This window comes from Oryzias latipes, chromosome 20 (assembly GCF_002234675.1).
Source record: "Oryzias latipes chromosome 20, ASM223467v1".
In the NCBI taxonomy this organism is placed as follows: Eukaryota; Metazoa; Chordata; class Actinopteri; order Beloniformes; family Adrianichthyidae; genus Oryzias; species Oryzias latipes.
This window is the reverse complement of record NC_019878.2, coordinates 10,190,734-10,205,208: the sequence shown is the minus strand read 5'-3', so window position 1 is coordinate 10,205,208 and position 14,475 is coordinate 10,190,734. Positions and strand designations below refer to the sequence as shown.

The window sequence follows — 14,475 nt, the reverse complement described above, 5'->3', positions numbered from 1 at the left end:
ATAAAAATGTGAAAAATAAAAGCATTTTTAAAACACAATCCCTTCATTTCATGGGCTCGTAAGTAATTGGACAAATGAAATAACTGAAAACAAAATGGTCATTACTGATATTTGGTTAAAAACCCTTTGTTGGCAATGAAAGCTTGAAGTCTTGAGCTCATGGACATCACCAGATGCTGGGTTTTCTCCTTCTGAATTCTCTGCCAGGCCTTTACTGCAGCGGCTTTCAGTTGCTGTTTGTTTATTGGCCTTTCTGTCTGAAGTTTAGTCTTCAACAAGTGAAATGCTGCTCAATTGAGTTAAGATCAGGTGACTGATTCAAGAATATTCCACTTCTTTGCTTTAATAAACTCCTGAGTTGCTTTGGCTGTATGTTTTGGGTCGTTGTCCATCTGTAATATGAAACGCCGCCCAATCAGTTTGGCTGCATTCAGCTGGATTTGCTCGGTCAGTCTGTCTCTGAACACCTCAGAATTCATTGGGCTGCTTCTGTCCTGTGTCACGTCATCAATAAACACTAGTGTCCCAGTGCCACTAGCAGCCACGCACGCCCAGACCATCACACTGCCTCCACAGTGTTTTACTGATGATGTAGTGTGCTTTGGATCATGAGCTTCTCCATACTTTTCTCTTACCATCATTCTGGTAGAGGTTGATTTTGGTTTCATCTGTCCAAAGAATGTTTTTCCAGAACTGTGCTGGCTTTTTTAGATGCTTTTTAGCAAAGTCCAATCTAGCCTTCCTATTCTTGAGGCTTATGAGTGGCTTGCATCTTGCAGTGTACCCTCTGTATCTACTTCCATGCAGTCTTCTTTTTATGGTAGACTTGGATATTGATACGCCTACCTCCTGGAGAGTGTTGTTCACTTATTTGGCTGTTGTGAACGGGTTCCTCTTCACCATGGAAATGATTCTGCGATCATCCACCACTGTTGTCTTCTCTGGACGTCCAGGTCTTTTTGCATTGCTGAGTTCACCAGTGCTTTCTTTCTTTCTCAGGATGCACCACACTGTTGATCTTAATGATGGCTCCTTTCACCTGCATGGAGAGCTCCTTTGACCGCATGTTGTCTGTTCACAGCAAAATCTTCAAAATGCAAGCACGAGTCCTCTAATCAACTCCAGGCCTTTTATCTGCTTCACTCATAATGACATAACATGGCAATTGCCCATACCTGCCCATGCAATAGCATGGAAATCATTTGTCCAATTATTTACGAGCTCATGAAATGAAGGGATTGTGTTTAAAAAATGCTTTAGTTTTTCACATTTTAATGCAATCTTTTTGTTCAACCCATGGAATAAAAACTAAAAGTCTGCACTTCAATGGCATCTGAGTTTTTTTATTTAAAATTCACTGTTGTAATGTCCAGAAATTAAATTAGAAAGAATGTGTCTCTGTCCAAATATTTATGTTCCTGACTGTAGATGGAGGTTTTATCCAATGACACTTTCTCAATCCAGAATCTAGTTCTTCCCGTTTTCATGACGTCTGGGAATATTTGAACCTATCAAAACAAGTATCCTCGTACTTCCATAGATTCCCATGGATTTCTGTTTTTTCAGTTTAAAGTAAAAATGCACAAATAATCTTTAATCATCCATCTGTCTATTTTCCAAACCTTCTTACTCTCTTTTGCGGTCATCAGGTTGCTGGAGCCTATCCCAACTACTGTTGTTCCATCTTTAACAGGTCTGTTGCAGAATCACACAAAAATAATCTTTTTTCATTGCTTTCATTATAAGGGAAACGGTTTTTGAGGTTGTGTGGACCCTAAACAAATGAAAAATATATGCATTAAAGAAAACGGAAAAAGGAAACGTTAAAATCCCTCTGAAGCAACAGCTGGTCATTTGTTTTAACTCAAAGACGGACTTTTTTAAAAAATGATCAGCTGCAAAGGCAGACATTTTAATACCTTATGGGTCACCTAAAACAAATTTGAAAAAAGAGAATCTGCAAAATTTTGCAAAATAAAATAACTGTAGCCTTATCTTGGGAAATTTGTTCAGGAAAAGTCAGTCTGACATATTGCATCTCCTTTTTAAAAACATAAAAGGGTAAGGAGGTGGAAAAAGAATTCTATGATATCCACAAAAAGTGGTGATTGGTTAAAGCTGTCCAGATTTCTATGACAACCACTCTCGCCTATCAGGAGTGAGCTTGTTGGAAGGCCACACCCCTACCATTTGAAAGTGGACTCTGAAGAATCTGTCAAGCGTTTGCTCAATGTGAGACCACCTACTGTTACTGAGGCATCTGATTGGTCCGTTGATAACTTATGACGTTCACTACTGGAAAAAAAGAGGTTTATCAAGAAACGTGCTAAAAATGTTATCAGAGCAAGAAAGGTTATTCTGACCAATAGAACGACTGAGTAATATCTGTTTATTTCTGTATAGAAGTCTATGGGACTTTGGCTTCTTGGAACCAGTAGGTACTCCTGGCTTAGAACGCCAGGGGGGCGGGGTCACTCATTCCAATTCTACTGTACAGTCAATGGTGAGGACCGTGCAGAGTGGTGGTGTGACCTCACAGGCCGTGGTGACAGTGTTGGGTTTCCTCTGACAGACAGCATGAACCTGCGGGGCACAGGATCCCGCCGAGCGTCTCTCTGTCCTTCTCCATTAGATTAAAGCTGTCCGACTATGACCAGCAGCTGGAGCAAATTGTCAATTATGGTGTTTATGCCTTGGCTGGAGGGATTGGGGAGGGTTGTTACGGAGAACGCCTCCTCTTCCTCCTCCTCCTCCTCACCTCATTCCTCCTCCAGGCTAATTTGGTGCCTGCTCTGTTTGACACCTGCCACAGCCGAGCCATTTCCTTGTGGATTTCCCTGGGGAGGCCCTGCAGAGAGCGTGGAGCGAGGGGGGGGGGGTCCTGTAATAATCGTATAGGGATGCTTCTGAGGGCCGGCACATTATCACGCTGACAGGTGATCATGACAGCGCAGAAAGAGCTAGATAGTGGAGAAACCTCCACATCGGAGCAAATTAGAAACCAAAACCTGTCAGGAGGTTTTTTTTCTTCTTTTTTTTAACCTAGTCAGATATTAATATCAAATTCAACACAATATGTTAACCATGGTCTGAAGGTCAAAGTAGGGAGTTCTCCGTGTTTTCAAGGACCCCCCCACCCCTCTTTTAGATTGGCCTGTTTCTACTGGAGTCTATTCCAGCTAATCAGGTTCCTTAGTGTTCATCTGGAGAAACGCACAAGTGTGTCTGCTGTGCTTTTTACTCATGAACCTTTTTATCAGCTATACCAGCTCTCTCCACCTTTTTACATTTGCAGACACTTTAAATAAACAAAAAATCCTGTAGTTTCTGATCCGTCTGCTATGATTACAGCCGCCTTTACATTCTGAAACACTGATCAATAATCCTTCTTCACATCCTTCAACCTGTGATGTGTTTTGTTGAAGTTAACCCTTGTGCTATCTTAGATGACCCCACCCTTACATTGACGTGTTCTCCCTACCATGACAAAGGTGGATAAAGGTGGAAAGATTTCATGTAATCCATGGACACCAGTGAAGACCACAAATCATTGAAGAAAAAAGGTTCAGAGCACTGTCTAGTGGGTCTTGATGACCCAACTCCCAACGGTAAAGTGCCTAAGATAGCACAAGGGTTAAAAGAAACATTAGCCAAAATCAGCATCTCTATTTCTCTTCTAATATGATGTAAAATTGATTAATTATTTTTGTCAAGGAAAAAACACACAGAGCCACAGTTGGGTTTTACTTTATTAATAAAAGACACAAAACTTACCAAAAAAAAAAAAAAAAACTCTCTAGTGATGGAGAAATGGAATGAAAGTCACACCTGGATCAAACCTGCTGCTGTCAAACCTCCGGAGCACACGGTTGCAGATCAACTGTGACACCACCAGATGTCGCTCTAACTTCTAATATTTTCCTCTCAGCTGCTGGCGGTGGTCTCCAGGCGGTAACAGGAGCACGCTCATAAAGGTGATGAATACAAACACTGAGCTGCATCAGGACGTCACACAGTGAAACAGATGGAGGAGTCCGACGACGAAATACTCCCAACGTACGAATTTACACGGTCACGTGTTCTGTTGAAAGTTTTCTCGGAGTGGGGAGGCCGCGTGGGTTCGCGGCCCTGGAAGGAGTCTCTCATTGGTGACGAGTAGCGTCTCCTGAGAAACTCTTTTTGTCGTGGATTCACTTATTTCAGGTGTGGGGAGAAGAGGGGGACAAAAGGGGACAAGCGCCGGAGTAAAAGGGTGAGTTAGGAGAAGGACAAAGATAGAAATGGAAAAAGAAGCTGCCGTCTGTCCTCCTCCTTGCTCCTTTTCCATCAGCCGTCACCCTGACAGGGCCGGTAATTGGACGTGGGCCCCCCTTTTTTTTTTCTTCTTTCCCTTCTTTCCCTCCGTCTCCGTCTGTCTCGCTGTCTTTCTCCTGTGGCTCTGCTCCTCAGCGGGAGCTTTGGGGCCCGGAAATAGCTGATGACAAGATAGCGGCTGCCTTTCATTCCGCTCAAGGTTACCCCACCCTTCCTTGACAGGCGAAGAAGGGGTGCATGTGAGCTCAAAGCACAGCCGGAGAAAAGAGTCCCACCCCCCCTCCCGGTGCTTTTTGTCCCATTTGAGCCTGACATGCTGAAAATGTGGCATCTTACCCCCTTGAAATAAAAACTAAAGGTCACACAAACGCCAGCTCGCACACACAAACACGCCCCCCCAACTCAGATGGACAACAGGAAGTGCTCCTGCTCTGGGGGCTTTTTGACCCAGGTACCAAGGCCCGTTTCCTGCAGGGACCTGAACCACTGCTGCTTGGCTGTCTGGTAGGGGCGCGCCGCCATCTTGGCCTCGTAGTACATGAGCTGACCGTCCGCAGATCCGGACGCGTGGATCCCCAACTGGAAAAAAAGGAGGAGAGGGCGTCAGAGAGGAGCAGGCGAGAGGACATGAGGCGGCACGGAAGCATTTGGGTGGGGTCGGCAGAGGGATGGGGAGAGGGATGGGGGGAGGGCCCCAACAGCTGTGTAATCTCCACATTTAAATTTCACAAGCAATTGCACTTTCTCTGCGCCTCCTTGTGCGTTCCCGCCGTTGATAGGGGAAACAATGGAGATCGGTGGAGAGCTGAAGTTTCTTTTAGAGATTAGTACGCCTGCTGTAGCGTGGCGCTCATCTGTAGTGTGATGGGAGCACTTAGGGTGGAGGTGGGGGGGCGCTTACTCCAGGACTTTTCCAAATAATTATGGTTTCATAGTCATTACGCCTTAACAGCTGCCATTTGGCGTCTGGTGCATAAAATTTTGGAGTGAAGGTGGAGCAGGTGAGGATCAGGCCGAGTTCTGATGAGAACCGGATGTTGCTATGGCGACAGGAAATCCTTTTTTCTTTTCTTTTAAGGCTGGTGATGCTTTTGGAGCTGTAAAATATTTGTAAGTTTTTAATCTTTTTTCTTCTTTGAAGAACAAAAATTTTACATTTTTATAACAGACTAAAAAAGAGGAAGCCTTTTTCTTTATCCAAGGTTTAGTGCTGTTCCACAGTAAATGTATTTCTTCTAAACTAAAGTCAGACTGCGTAGAAAAGCCTGTGGAGTGAGATAAGTCAAGATTGGAACTGTAAAACCTTGCCAGCATTAAATATTTTTTAGTTTTGAATCTGCTTTTAAAAAAAAAAAAGTTTAACAAAGAGCTGAGGATTTGCCCTCACCTTGCGGTACAGCCGACTCCAGCGAGTGAACAGGGCGTGTTTGCAGAGGCGGGAAGGCGCCCCCGAGTCTCGCCTCCGACCCGTCACTGTGTTGACCACCTCCAGCTGCACGTCACCCACAGTCCAGTTCACGCTGACGCAGGCGGCCTTTCCCGGCTGCTGGTACTCTGCACTGCTCAGTCCTGCAGCCAGGAAAGACAGTCCCTTTCAGAGGCCTGCCGGCGGGTGATGCATTCATTTTTATCACTTCAAACTGCACCCGTGAGTGAATTTTTGTGTTTTTTTTTCTTTCGGCCTCTTTGCACTCTCGTCTTGAGGTCTGTGCAAAGATTTGGAAGCAAAGTTGCAAATATGTTTTTTAATACATAATATACATATTTTTTTACTGAGTAAGGATGTTGGTAAAACAACACTAAAGTTCAGAAAATCTATATTTGTACCAGGACTGCCTGCTGTCCACAACTGAAAGCTGAAAAGCAAACAGGAAGTGGTAAAAAGGAGCAAAAACAGCCCAAAAAAAAGACGAGAAATATGTTTCTCTTTCTTTTACTCTTGCTGCCCCCTCAGCTCATGTTGGGATAATTAGGAGACAAATTCTGCCCCCTTTGTAACCTTAATTGCACTTTGGGTTGCTTTCACACTGTAATATTTAGAGTAGACCAAATCTTAAGAAAACAGTCAAAACTGACGATTGTTTGGAAGCGATGTTTTGTAAAATTACTATTGTAAGCAATCTGGCCTGGAAGGACTATATGAGACAAGTAGGAAACGTAAAATAAAATAAATAAACTAAGCTGTCTTCTATCATATATTGAAAACCCACTCCATTATTTGTTTATTCAAATCGTTGTGAATCAAGGAGCAGACAGTAAAATGTTGTTTCAGAAAGAGCTTATTTGTGATGCAGACAATACATTGGGTGGACCATAAGCTCCCTGCTCTGCTCCATTCTGATCCATCCACTTGTAGACAAATAGATCCATGAACGTCTTTGTTTTCCTCGTATGAACTGGAATCTGGATCAAAACTGTACAGCTGGACAGCTCCAATATTACTCTTACTTTTGTTGCACCGCTAGTGTTAGGTCGGGGTTGTGAGGGACTGTAAGCTGGCTGGAGAAGCTAGAGGTAGCGCGTGTAAACAGAGAGCTCTCAGTTATGGGTGTCGTGAAGTGGGGATAGGGTTGCTTTGTCTAAAAATTACATTTTTTTTGTTTAAACAGTCCACTGGGAAGCTTTTACAATAAATCAAGGAATAATTGTAGTGGGACTTTGATTTGCACCTTTCAGAATTTGCACACTGGGTTATTTTCTTTTCTCCTAGATACCGTCGTCTTAATTTACATTATTTAATTCAGGACTAAACTTGGGAGTGAACTGATACTGACATGTTCAGATGAAAATAGTCTTTGGGTTAGACCACAGGGTGAATCCACAGTGAAACAAAACCCAACATTTTATGATGTAACAAGAACTCGCAGTAAAATTTGGTGCTATTGATTTGAATGTGCAAAGTTTTCTCTACGATCGTGTGTTATAAAAACATATAACGTGTTTAAAAAGTTTATTCATGTGTGGCTGAAACTCTTCATTTTAAATAATATTTCATTATGTGCATCATGGAGGTTGGGATCAGTGCATACACTCTTACCTGATTTGTTTACCACACACACAACAAAAAAATCTCTTTGAGTTCTTATAACAGAGCCTTTAACCCTTGTGCTATCCTATGACCCCACCCTTACATTGACGTGTTTTCCCTACCATGACAAAGGTGGATAAAGGTGGAAAGATTTCATGTAATCCATGGACACCAGTGAAGATCACAAATCATTGAAGAAAAAAGGTTCAGAGCACTGTCTAGTGGGTCTAAATGACCCAACTCCCAATGTTAAAGTGCCTAGGATAGCACAGGGGTTACATCCTCATGAATGAGCGTCTCAGCAGTCACTAACAATGCTGCCACACCTGTCTAACAGCAGGTTTAGCACCTATGTCCTTTCTTTGTGGTCTTTAACCCTTGTGCTATCCTAGGCACTTTAACATTGGGAGTCGGGTCATCTAGACCCCCTAGACAGTGCACTGAACCTTTTTTCTTCAATGATTTGTGGTCTTCACTGGTGTCTATGGATTACATGAAATCTTTCCACCTTTATCCACCTTTGTCATGGTAGGGAGAACACGTCAATGTAAGGGTGGGGTCATCTAAGATAGCACAAGGGTTAAAGACCCACACTGATGAAAATACAGTTTTTGGTGTTTTTAAGATGTTCTTGTGGCATTTTTCTGATGATGGAGGACATATAGAAAGAAAATTAAGCTTAAAAATTGCATTTCTTTGTATTTCTTTATTTAAATCGTTGTAAATCAAGACCAAAATATACACTGGACAGGCTCAATAACCCCAATATAGTTCAACATTTTTAGTGCACCACTAATGTTGGGTGTGAGGGACTGTAAGCTAGTGGGAGAGTGTAAACAGACAGCTCTCACTTATGAGTGACTGAGGGGGGTGGGGTTGCATTGCACAAATGGTCTTCTCCACAACTCAATTCTCATGAACTCCTGCCGCTCTGCTAATACAATATCCAAAAAACGACACAGGTTTATTGATTTGAGCTAAAAACAGCAAAATAATAATAAAAATTATGTTTTTCTTACCTTTTTTCAATAGATCAAAAGATGATCTGGGTGAAACTTCAAGACCAATCAGTGACAAAACATGATTAGGAATTGTTTTAAAAATCAAATCAATCAAAATAAAAATGGAGATTTCATTTTTCTAAAAAAAAAATTGTTGATGCATTACTCATATTTTAAAGTATGCCATGTGTGAGCTTTTAAAAAAAGCAAGAAAATGTATTTTGGTTCTTTGAACATGTTTTTATCCTGCTCTGTGGGAGTTTAGGAACTATGAGCTGAGAGCATATTCATTTTATTGAATCAAATTAAGAAACACTTTAATCTCCATAACTAACTGAATTTTCTGGTTCTTTTCCACGTCTTTTTTATGCAATATATAAAAAGACTAACTTTAAACAGAAACCTTTCTTTTAGTTATTGCAATAGATTTTAGGGTTAGGGAGAGAAAGGCGATTGGTCAGATGAGCTGATAGGAAGTTTTTCAAGTAAACTGCTGTTATTTATGTTGGTGTATTTATAGCAGTCTTTGTAGATTGAAACACCACACACAAATCAAACTTTATTGACAGTAAGTCTTGACATTGTTCAGATGTAACACATAACATATGGTGCCGTGGTGAAGCGGCAGGGCAGTCAATCCCTGATTGTAAGATTGGTCAAGATGGCGCCGTGGTGTGCTTGGCTAGCCTTCTGTCTCTACGAGTGTTGTTTGTATTTGCGCTTTGTTTACTGACTTTAGTGACGAATGTCAACTTGTTGCTGATCTACGATCGCCAAACTCTTCTGAATCTACGTCCCCCCTTCAGAAACCCGTTTCAAAATCCGCTTCAACTTAAATTCCCCGGGCAAGAATCGCGCTGTCCCCCGCTTTTCTCAAGCATACCAGCTCACCTGTATCGTGCTCCGCTTCCGCGATGGCGGCGCAGGCGGCGAGGGAGACGTAGCGGTTTACTGGTGAAACTGAAAGCTGTACGTTGTACGGACCCGGTCGCTCCCTGTTTGGTTTCTCTGGTCGGCGTGGACGTGGAGCTGCGGGGCCGTCGACCCACCTTGCCGTACCTCCGCAAGCGGGGGAGAGGCCTCCACAACCTGCGGCAGCTTCCTCGCGCTCTGCCAATGAAGGGCACTCCAATCCCGGCTAGGATGGCGCTCGTGAACGCTAGATCGCTAGCCAACAAAACCTTCATCCTAAAGGATTTCTTCGTGACCCATCGACTGGATTTCCTTTATGTAACTGAAACTTGGATCTCTGGAGACGACAGTAGCGCTTTCACTGAACTTTTACCACCGGATTGCTCATATTTAAGCGCTCCTAGATCGTCAGGTCGAGGAGGGGGTGTGGCCACCGTCTACAGGACCAGCTACAACTGTAAACAGGTGACTTTAACAAAGACCTACTCTAGTTTTGAGGCAAGCGTCTTTAAACTAGACCCTGCTCTCTCAATGTTTTGTGCTGTTATATACAGGCCGCCAAAATACAACAAGGACTTCATTGATGATTTCGCTGTGTTCTTGGCTGGAATAATGCCAAAATATGACAGAATTTTGATAGTTGGGGATTTTAATATTCATGTCTGCTGTCCTGATAAAGCACCGGCCAGAGACTTTTTGAATCTTATCAACTCTTTTAATCTTGTTCAACTTGTGTCTGCCCCTACGCAAGAACATGGTCACACACTTGACTTAATTTTAACCCATGGCTTAACAACTTTCGACCTTGAAATCTGTGATGCTTTGTTTTCTGACCACATGCCTGTTTTGTTTAATGTACAGCTGCCATGTCACACAGTTAAATTTCCAGCCCCTTTTTTATGCAGTCGCACTATTAACTCCCATACGGCCGCACAATTCTCTGCAGCTTTTAACTCTACCATCATTTTACCAGAACATCAGAGCTGCAATTCAGATGTTGAGAACATGTCATCCTGCTTGTATTCAACCTGTCAAACTGTTTTAGACAGTGTAGCTCCACTAAAAACAAGGCTCTCCAGGTTGAGGTCTGAGCCCTGGTTAGATGAGACCACTCGTGCCGTCAGGCGAGAGTGCAGGAGAGCCGAGCGGAAATGGAAGAAAGACCGGCTGCAAGTTTCCTTCCAGTTGTTGAGAGGCAGCTGGCGATCTTATCAAAAGACCATGAAGGCTGCTAAAACTAAACATTTTTCAGACATCATTGCAAGCAACCAGCACAATCCTCGGGTTTTATTTAAAACCATTAACTCTGTTTTAAATGTTCCACAATCGGTCTCTCTTGAGAACTCAACTGAGGTTTGTGAGATGTTTATGACCTTTTTTATTGATAAAATCAAGAACATTAGGACCCTCATTAGCCCCCTCTCTTTCAGTCACTCCGTCTCCACCTCATGTTCTACTGTTCTCCACCGGTTTGAGCATGTCAGTCTGTCTTACTTGGAAAAATTAATTAGTCAGATGAAGCCATCAGGATCTCCCAATGATCCAGTTCCACCTCGTCTTTTTAAAGAAGTGTTTCCCACTCTGGCTCCCTATGTTCTCGATTTAATTAACGGCAGTTTAATTCATGGGAGTGTGCCTTCGTGCTTCAAACATGCAGTAGTAACACCACTTATTAAAAAGCCTGGCCTGGACTCCTCCATTTTGTCAAACTTTAGACCAATTTCTAAGCTCCCCTTCCTTTCGAAGGTTTTGGAGAAAATTGTGTACTGCCAGTTAACAACGTTTTTAGAGGAGAACAGCATCCTTGAGGTGTTTCAGTCAGGATTTAAACCCCGTCACAGTACCGAGTCTGCGCTATTGAGGGTTTCAAATGACATTTTTCTAGCAACGGATGCCGGTCACCATGTTGTTTTGGTTCTGCTCGATCTGGCAGCTGCATTCGACACAGTTGACCACCAAATCCTTTTGTCTCGCCTGGAAAGCTGGGTGGGTCTTCGAGGTAGTGCTTTAGAATGTATCAGATCTTATTTAAATGAGAGGAGCTTCTGTGTCCGTCTTGGACGTGCAGAATCCCGTAGAGCAACTTTCACATGTGGTGTACCTCAGGGCTCTGTTCTGGGGCCTCTTCTTTTTTCATTGTACCTGCTTCCACTTGGGTCTATTCTCCGCAAACACGGGATTTCATTCCACCTCTATGCTGACGACAGTCAGATTTACATACCGTTAAAACAGGAAGAAGCATATTCTGCTCACCAGTTACTAGAATGTCTTGATGACATTAAGACATGGATGTCATGTAACTTCCTGCACTTAAACCAGGAAAAAACAGAGGTTCTGCTATTTGGTCCAAGTGATGTCTCTAAGGCACATGTCGACTTAGGCGTTTTAAATGATCACCTGAAACAGACAGCAACAAGTCTAGGTGTGAAACTGGATAGCAATTTAACTTTTAATGCTCATATAAACTCAGTGGTGAAATCCAGTTTTTTTCACCTGAGACAACTGGCCAAGGTTAAACCTCTCCTCTCCCGCCATGACTTTGAGATTTTAATCCATGCTTTTATTTCAACACGTTTGGACTACTGTAATGCTCTCTATGTTGGGCTTTCCCAGAAATTACTTGCTCGTTTGCAGTTAGTCCAAAATGCAGCTGCCCGTCTTCTAACTGGTACACGGAAACAAGAACATATCACTCCCATTTTAGCATCTCTTCACTGGCTCCCAGTTCGCTTACGCATTGATTTTAAAATTCTCCTATTTGTTTTTAAATGTCTCCATGGACTCGCCCCAAAATATTTGTCTGACCTGATTCAGGTGTACAATCCCCCCCGCTCCCTTAGGTCAACAAATCAGACACAGCTGGTCGTCTCGAAGACCAGGAGAAAACTGAGAGGTGACCGAGCCTTCTCAGTCTTCGGACCAAAAATCTGGAACGAATTGCCCCTGTACCTCAGACAGATAAACTCACTCAGTATTTTTAAATCTGCTCTTAAAACATATTTTTTCACTTTGGCTTTTAACTGAGTTGGAATCCGGACCTATTTTATGTGTTTTATGCTTTATATTTTCATGTGCTTTTATTAATTTTTGTATTGTTCAGCACTTTGGTGAACCTTGTTCTGTTTAAAGTGCTTTATAAATAAAGTTGAGTTGAGTTGAGTTGAGTTGATTGCAGGTACGATTCCCGCCTTCACGCCCATCCGTCAAAGTGTCCTTGGGCAAGACACTGAACCCCACCTTGCCTCTGGTGGAAGGTTGGCGCCGGTTTTCACCACACATTCACACATTCACCAGTGTGTGAATGGGACTGTGACTGTGAGGTGCTTTGGGGCTTCAAGGAAGGTAGAAAGCGCTGAACAAGTCAACACTTTTTACCATCTGAAGCTCAGTAGGTATCCTCATGTAAGTACCCATAATGCTCCAACAATTCATCAATCGGCGCAGCTTTGTAGTTTACAAAGCCCGATTAAAACATTTGGAGAGATTTTTGAGCGTCGTGTACCACAGAAAATCAGTTCCAGGTGAGTACGAGCAACCAGGCTCACTGCTGATTTTATGGGACAATTAAAGGATTTTAAGTGTCTAATGGTCCAAAAAATGCAATAAGTAAAAAGGGGAAAAATGTATCAAATCAAACAAGAATTAAATAAAAAAAAAAAAACTCAGTTTACTCTTCTCCCCTGCAAAAATGACAGCTTTTACTTTTATTTTTCGTAGGAAGGTACGCACCTTTGACCTTCACAGAGAAGTAATCAAATTCTCCACAACATAAAAACATCTCCAGTGCTTTTTTAAATGTCTGAGCTCACCGTAAAAATGTTAAACTCAAACATCTTTCATGCGAAAAAGAGAAATAAACTCCCTGTGCCATCAAGAAATCCCAGCGCCATCTGGTCACCCTTCTGGAAAAGAGCTGCTGCTTTCTAAATCGCTTTGATTGCAGCCCACTTATTTATTACATCAATGCCATGTTCCCGCTTCTTTCTCCATTTCTGTGACTGCTGATCAGTGAACACCTCCACTCTCATCATGTGGCAGACAGCCAGTTATAATACAATAGCTGATCTTCAAAGCTACAATGCATACCTGGGCATCATCGCTGATTTTCCCATTTTCGCTCTTCCATTCACCAAGCTTGCCTCTTCTTCCCCCATCGCTGTGTAGAGCTGGAATGAATCACCTGCCACTGCAACAATCCTCCAAGTCTCTTATTACCCATCTTCCCCCTCTTCTGCAGACGCATCTCTTTGAACAAAAGGCCCTTCTATCCATCCAACCTCCACCCCCTCTGCTCCTCTAGCTCTATTCATGGCTCATTTCTTCCCTTCAATGGTCTTGACTCCTGTGTTTCTGTAATAGCCAATTTGATTTTTCCTTCATTGAAGGCTTGATCAATGCTTTCTCTGGGAAATGCTCGGCAGACATGAAAGAGGCAGAATTAGAGCAGTCTGTTAGAGGATCATTCGGCTTCACATCTGAGGCTGCTGCACGTTCAGATGAATGCGCTGGGGCTGCTTTTACGAAAAAATGCAGCTTCTAAAAGTCCTTCAGGTGGAGTAGCAACAGGTACGTAAACTAATCCTTTCAATGAGACACTTAGATCTGTGTTATTCTGAGGTTGTGTTCGTTTAAAGCATGCACCCACAAAGGCGGTTGACCGATACCGTTATTGGGTCATGTGGGCCCATGGAGGGTCGTAGAGAGGAGCGACCGAATCATAGGGGGACCACAGGTGTGTCTTTTACTGTACGAATGGGTTTGATAAAATGTTTTTAAACTAATGTAAGTTGCAGATGCTTATGAGGTACACATGATGCTGTCCTACCACCTTGCGTCACACTTTAATCCTTAATAATGTGGTCCCTTCTTGAATGCAGGGGGCGGAAAGCTCCAGGATTATTTCTCTGCAGTCGCTTAAAGGCCCGTACACACCGGGACGAATATTCGCCAGACGTTATTCGCCAGCGTTTTTCGCCACGTTTTTTGTGTTCACACCCAGGCGATTTTCGCTGATGATGAGCCGAGCGAACATGCAATTTCGTTCCCTGACATTAGATGGCGCTTAATGTAAACAGAAATACTCCTGTACACAAGGTGGCGCTGCGCAACTTTACGCTTCTTAAAGTCGCTTTTCACTCAGAAGAAGAGAGCAAGTATTTACGCGCTTGTCAGAATAATACAAAGAAAACATGAATATTTCAAGCACCAGTAGCTCCAACT

The 14,475-nt window shown here is 42.9% G+C and overlaps 1 protein-coding gene across 2 annotated transcripts in view; it reads right to left on the bottom strand.

The window, feature by feature from the left end:
- Window positions 1-3,731: 3,731 nt before the first annotated feature.
- Window positions 3,732-14,475, bottom strand: part of LOC101164014 (double-stranded RNA-specific editase B2) — a 230,620-nt gene continuing 219,876 nt past the window's right edge. For both annotated transcript variants that reach the window (XM_020712719.2, XM_020712721.2), the window contains exons 9-10: window positions 5,702-5,883; window positions 3,732-4,893 (exon numbers count right to left, since the gene is read on the bottom strand). In XM_020712719.2, the coding sequence (XP_020568378.1) occupies window positions 4,717-4,893; window positions 5,702-5,883 (359 nt within the window). In that variant the 3' untranslated portion in view covers window positions 3,732-4,716. The remainder of the gene's footprint in view (window positions 4,894-5,701; window positions 5,884-14,475) is intronic.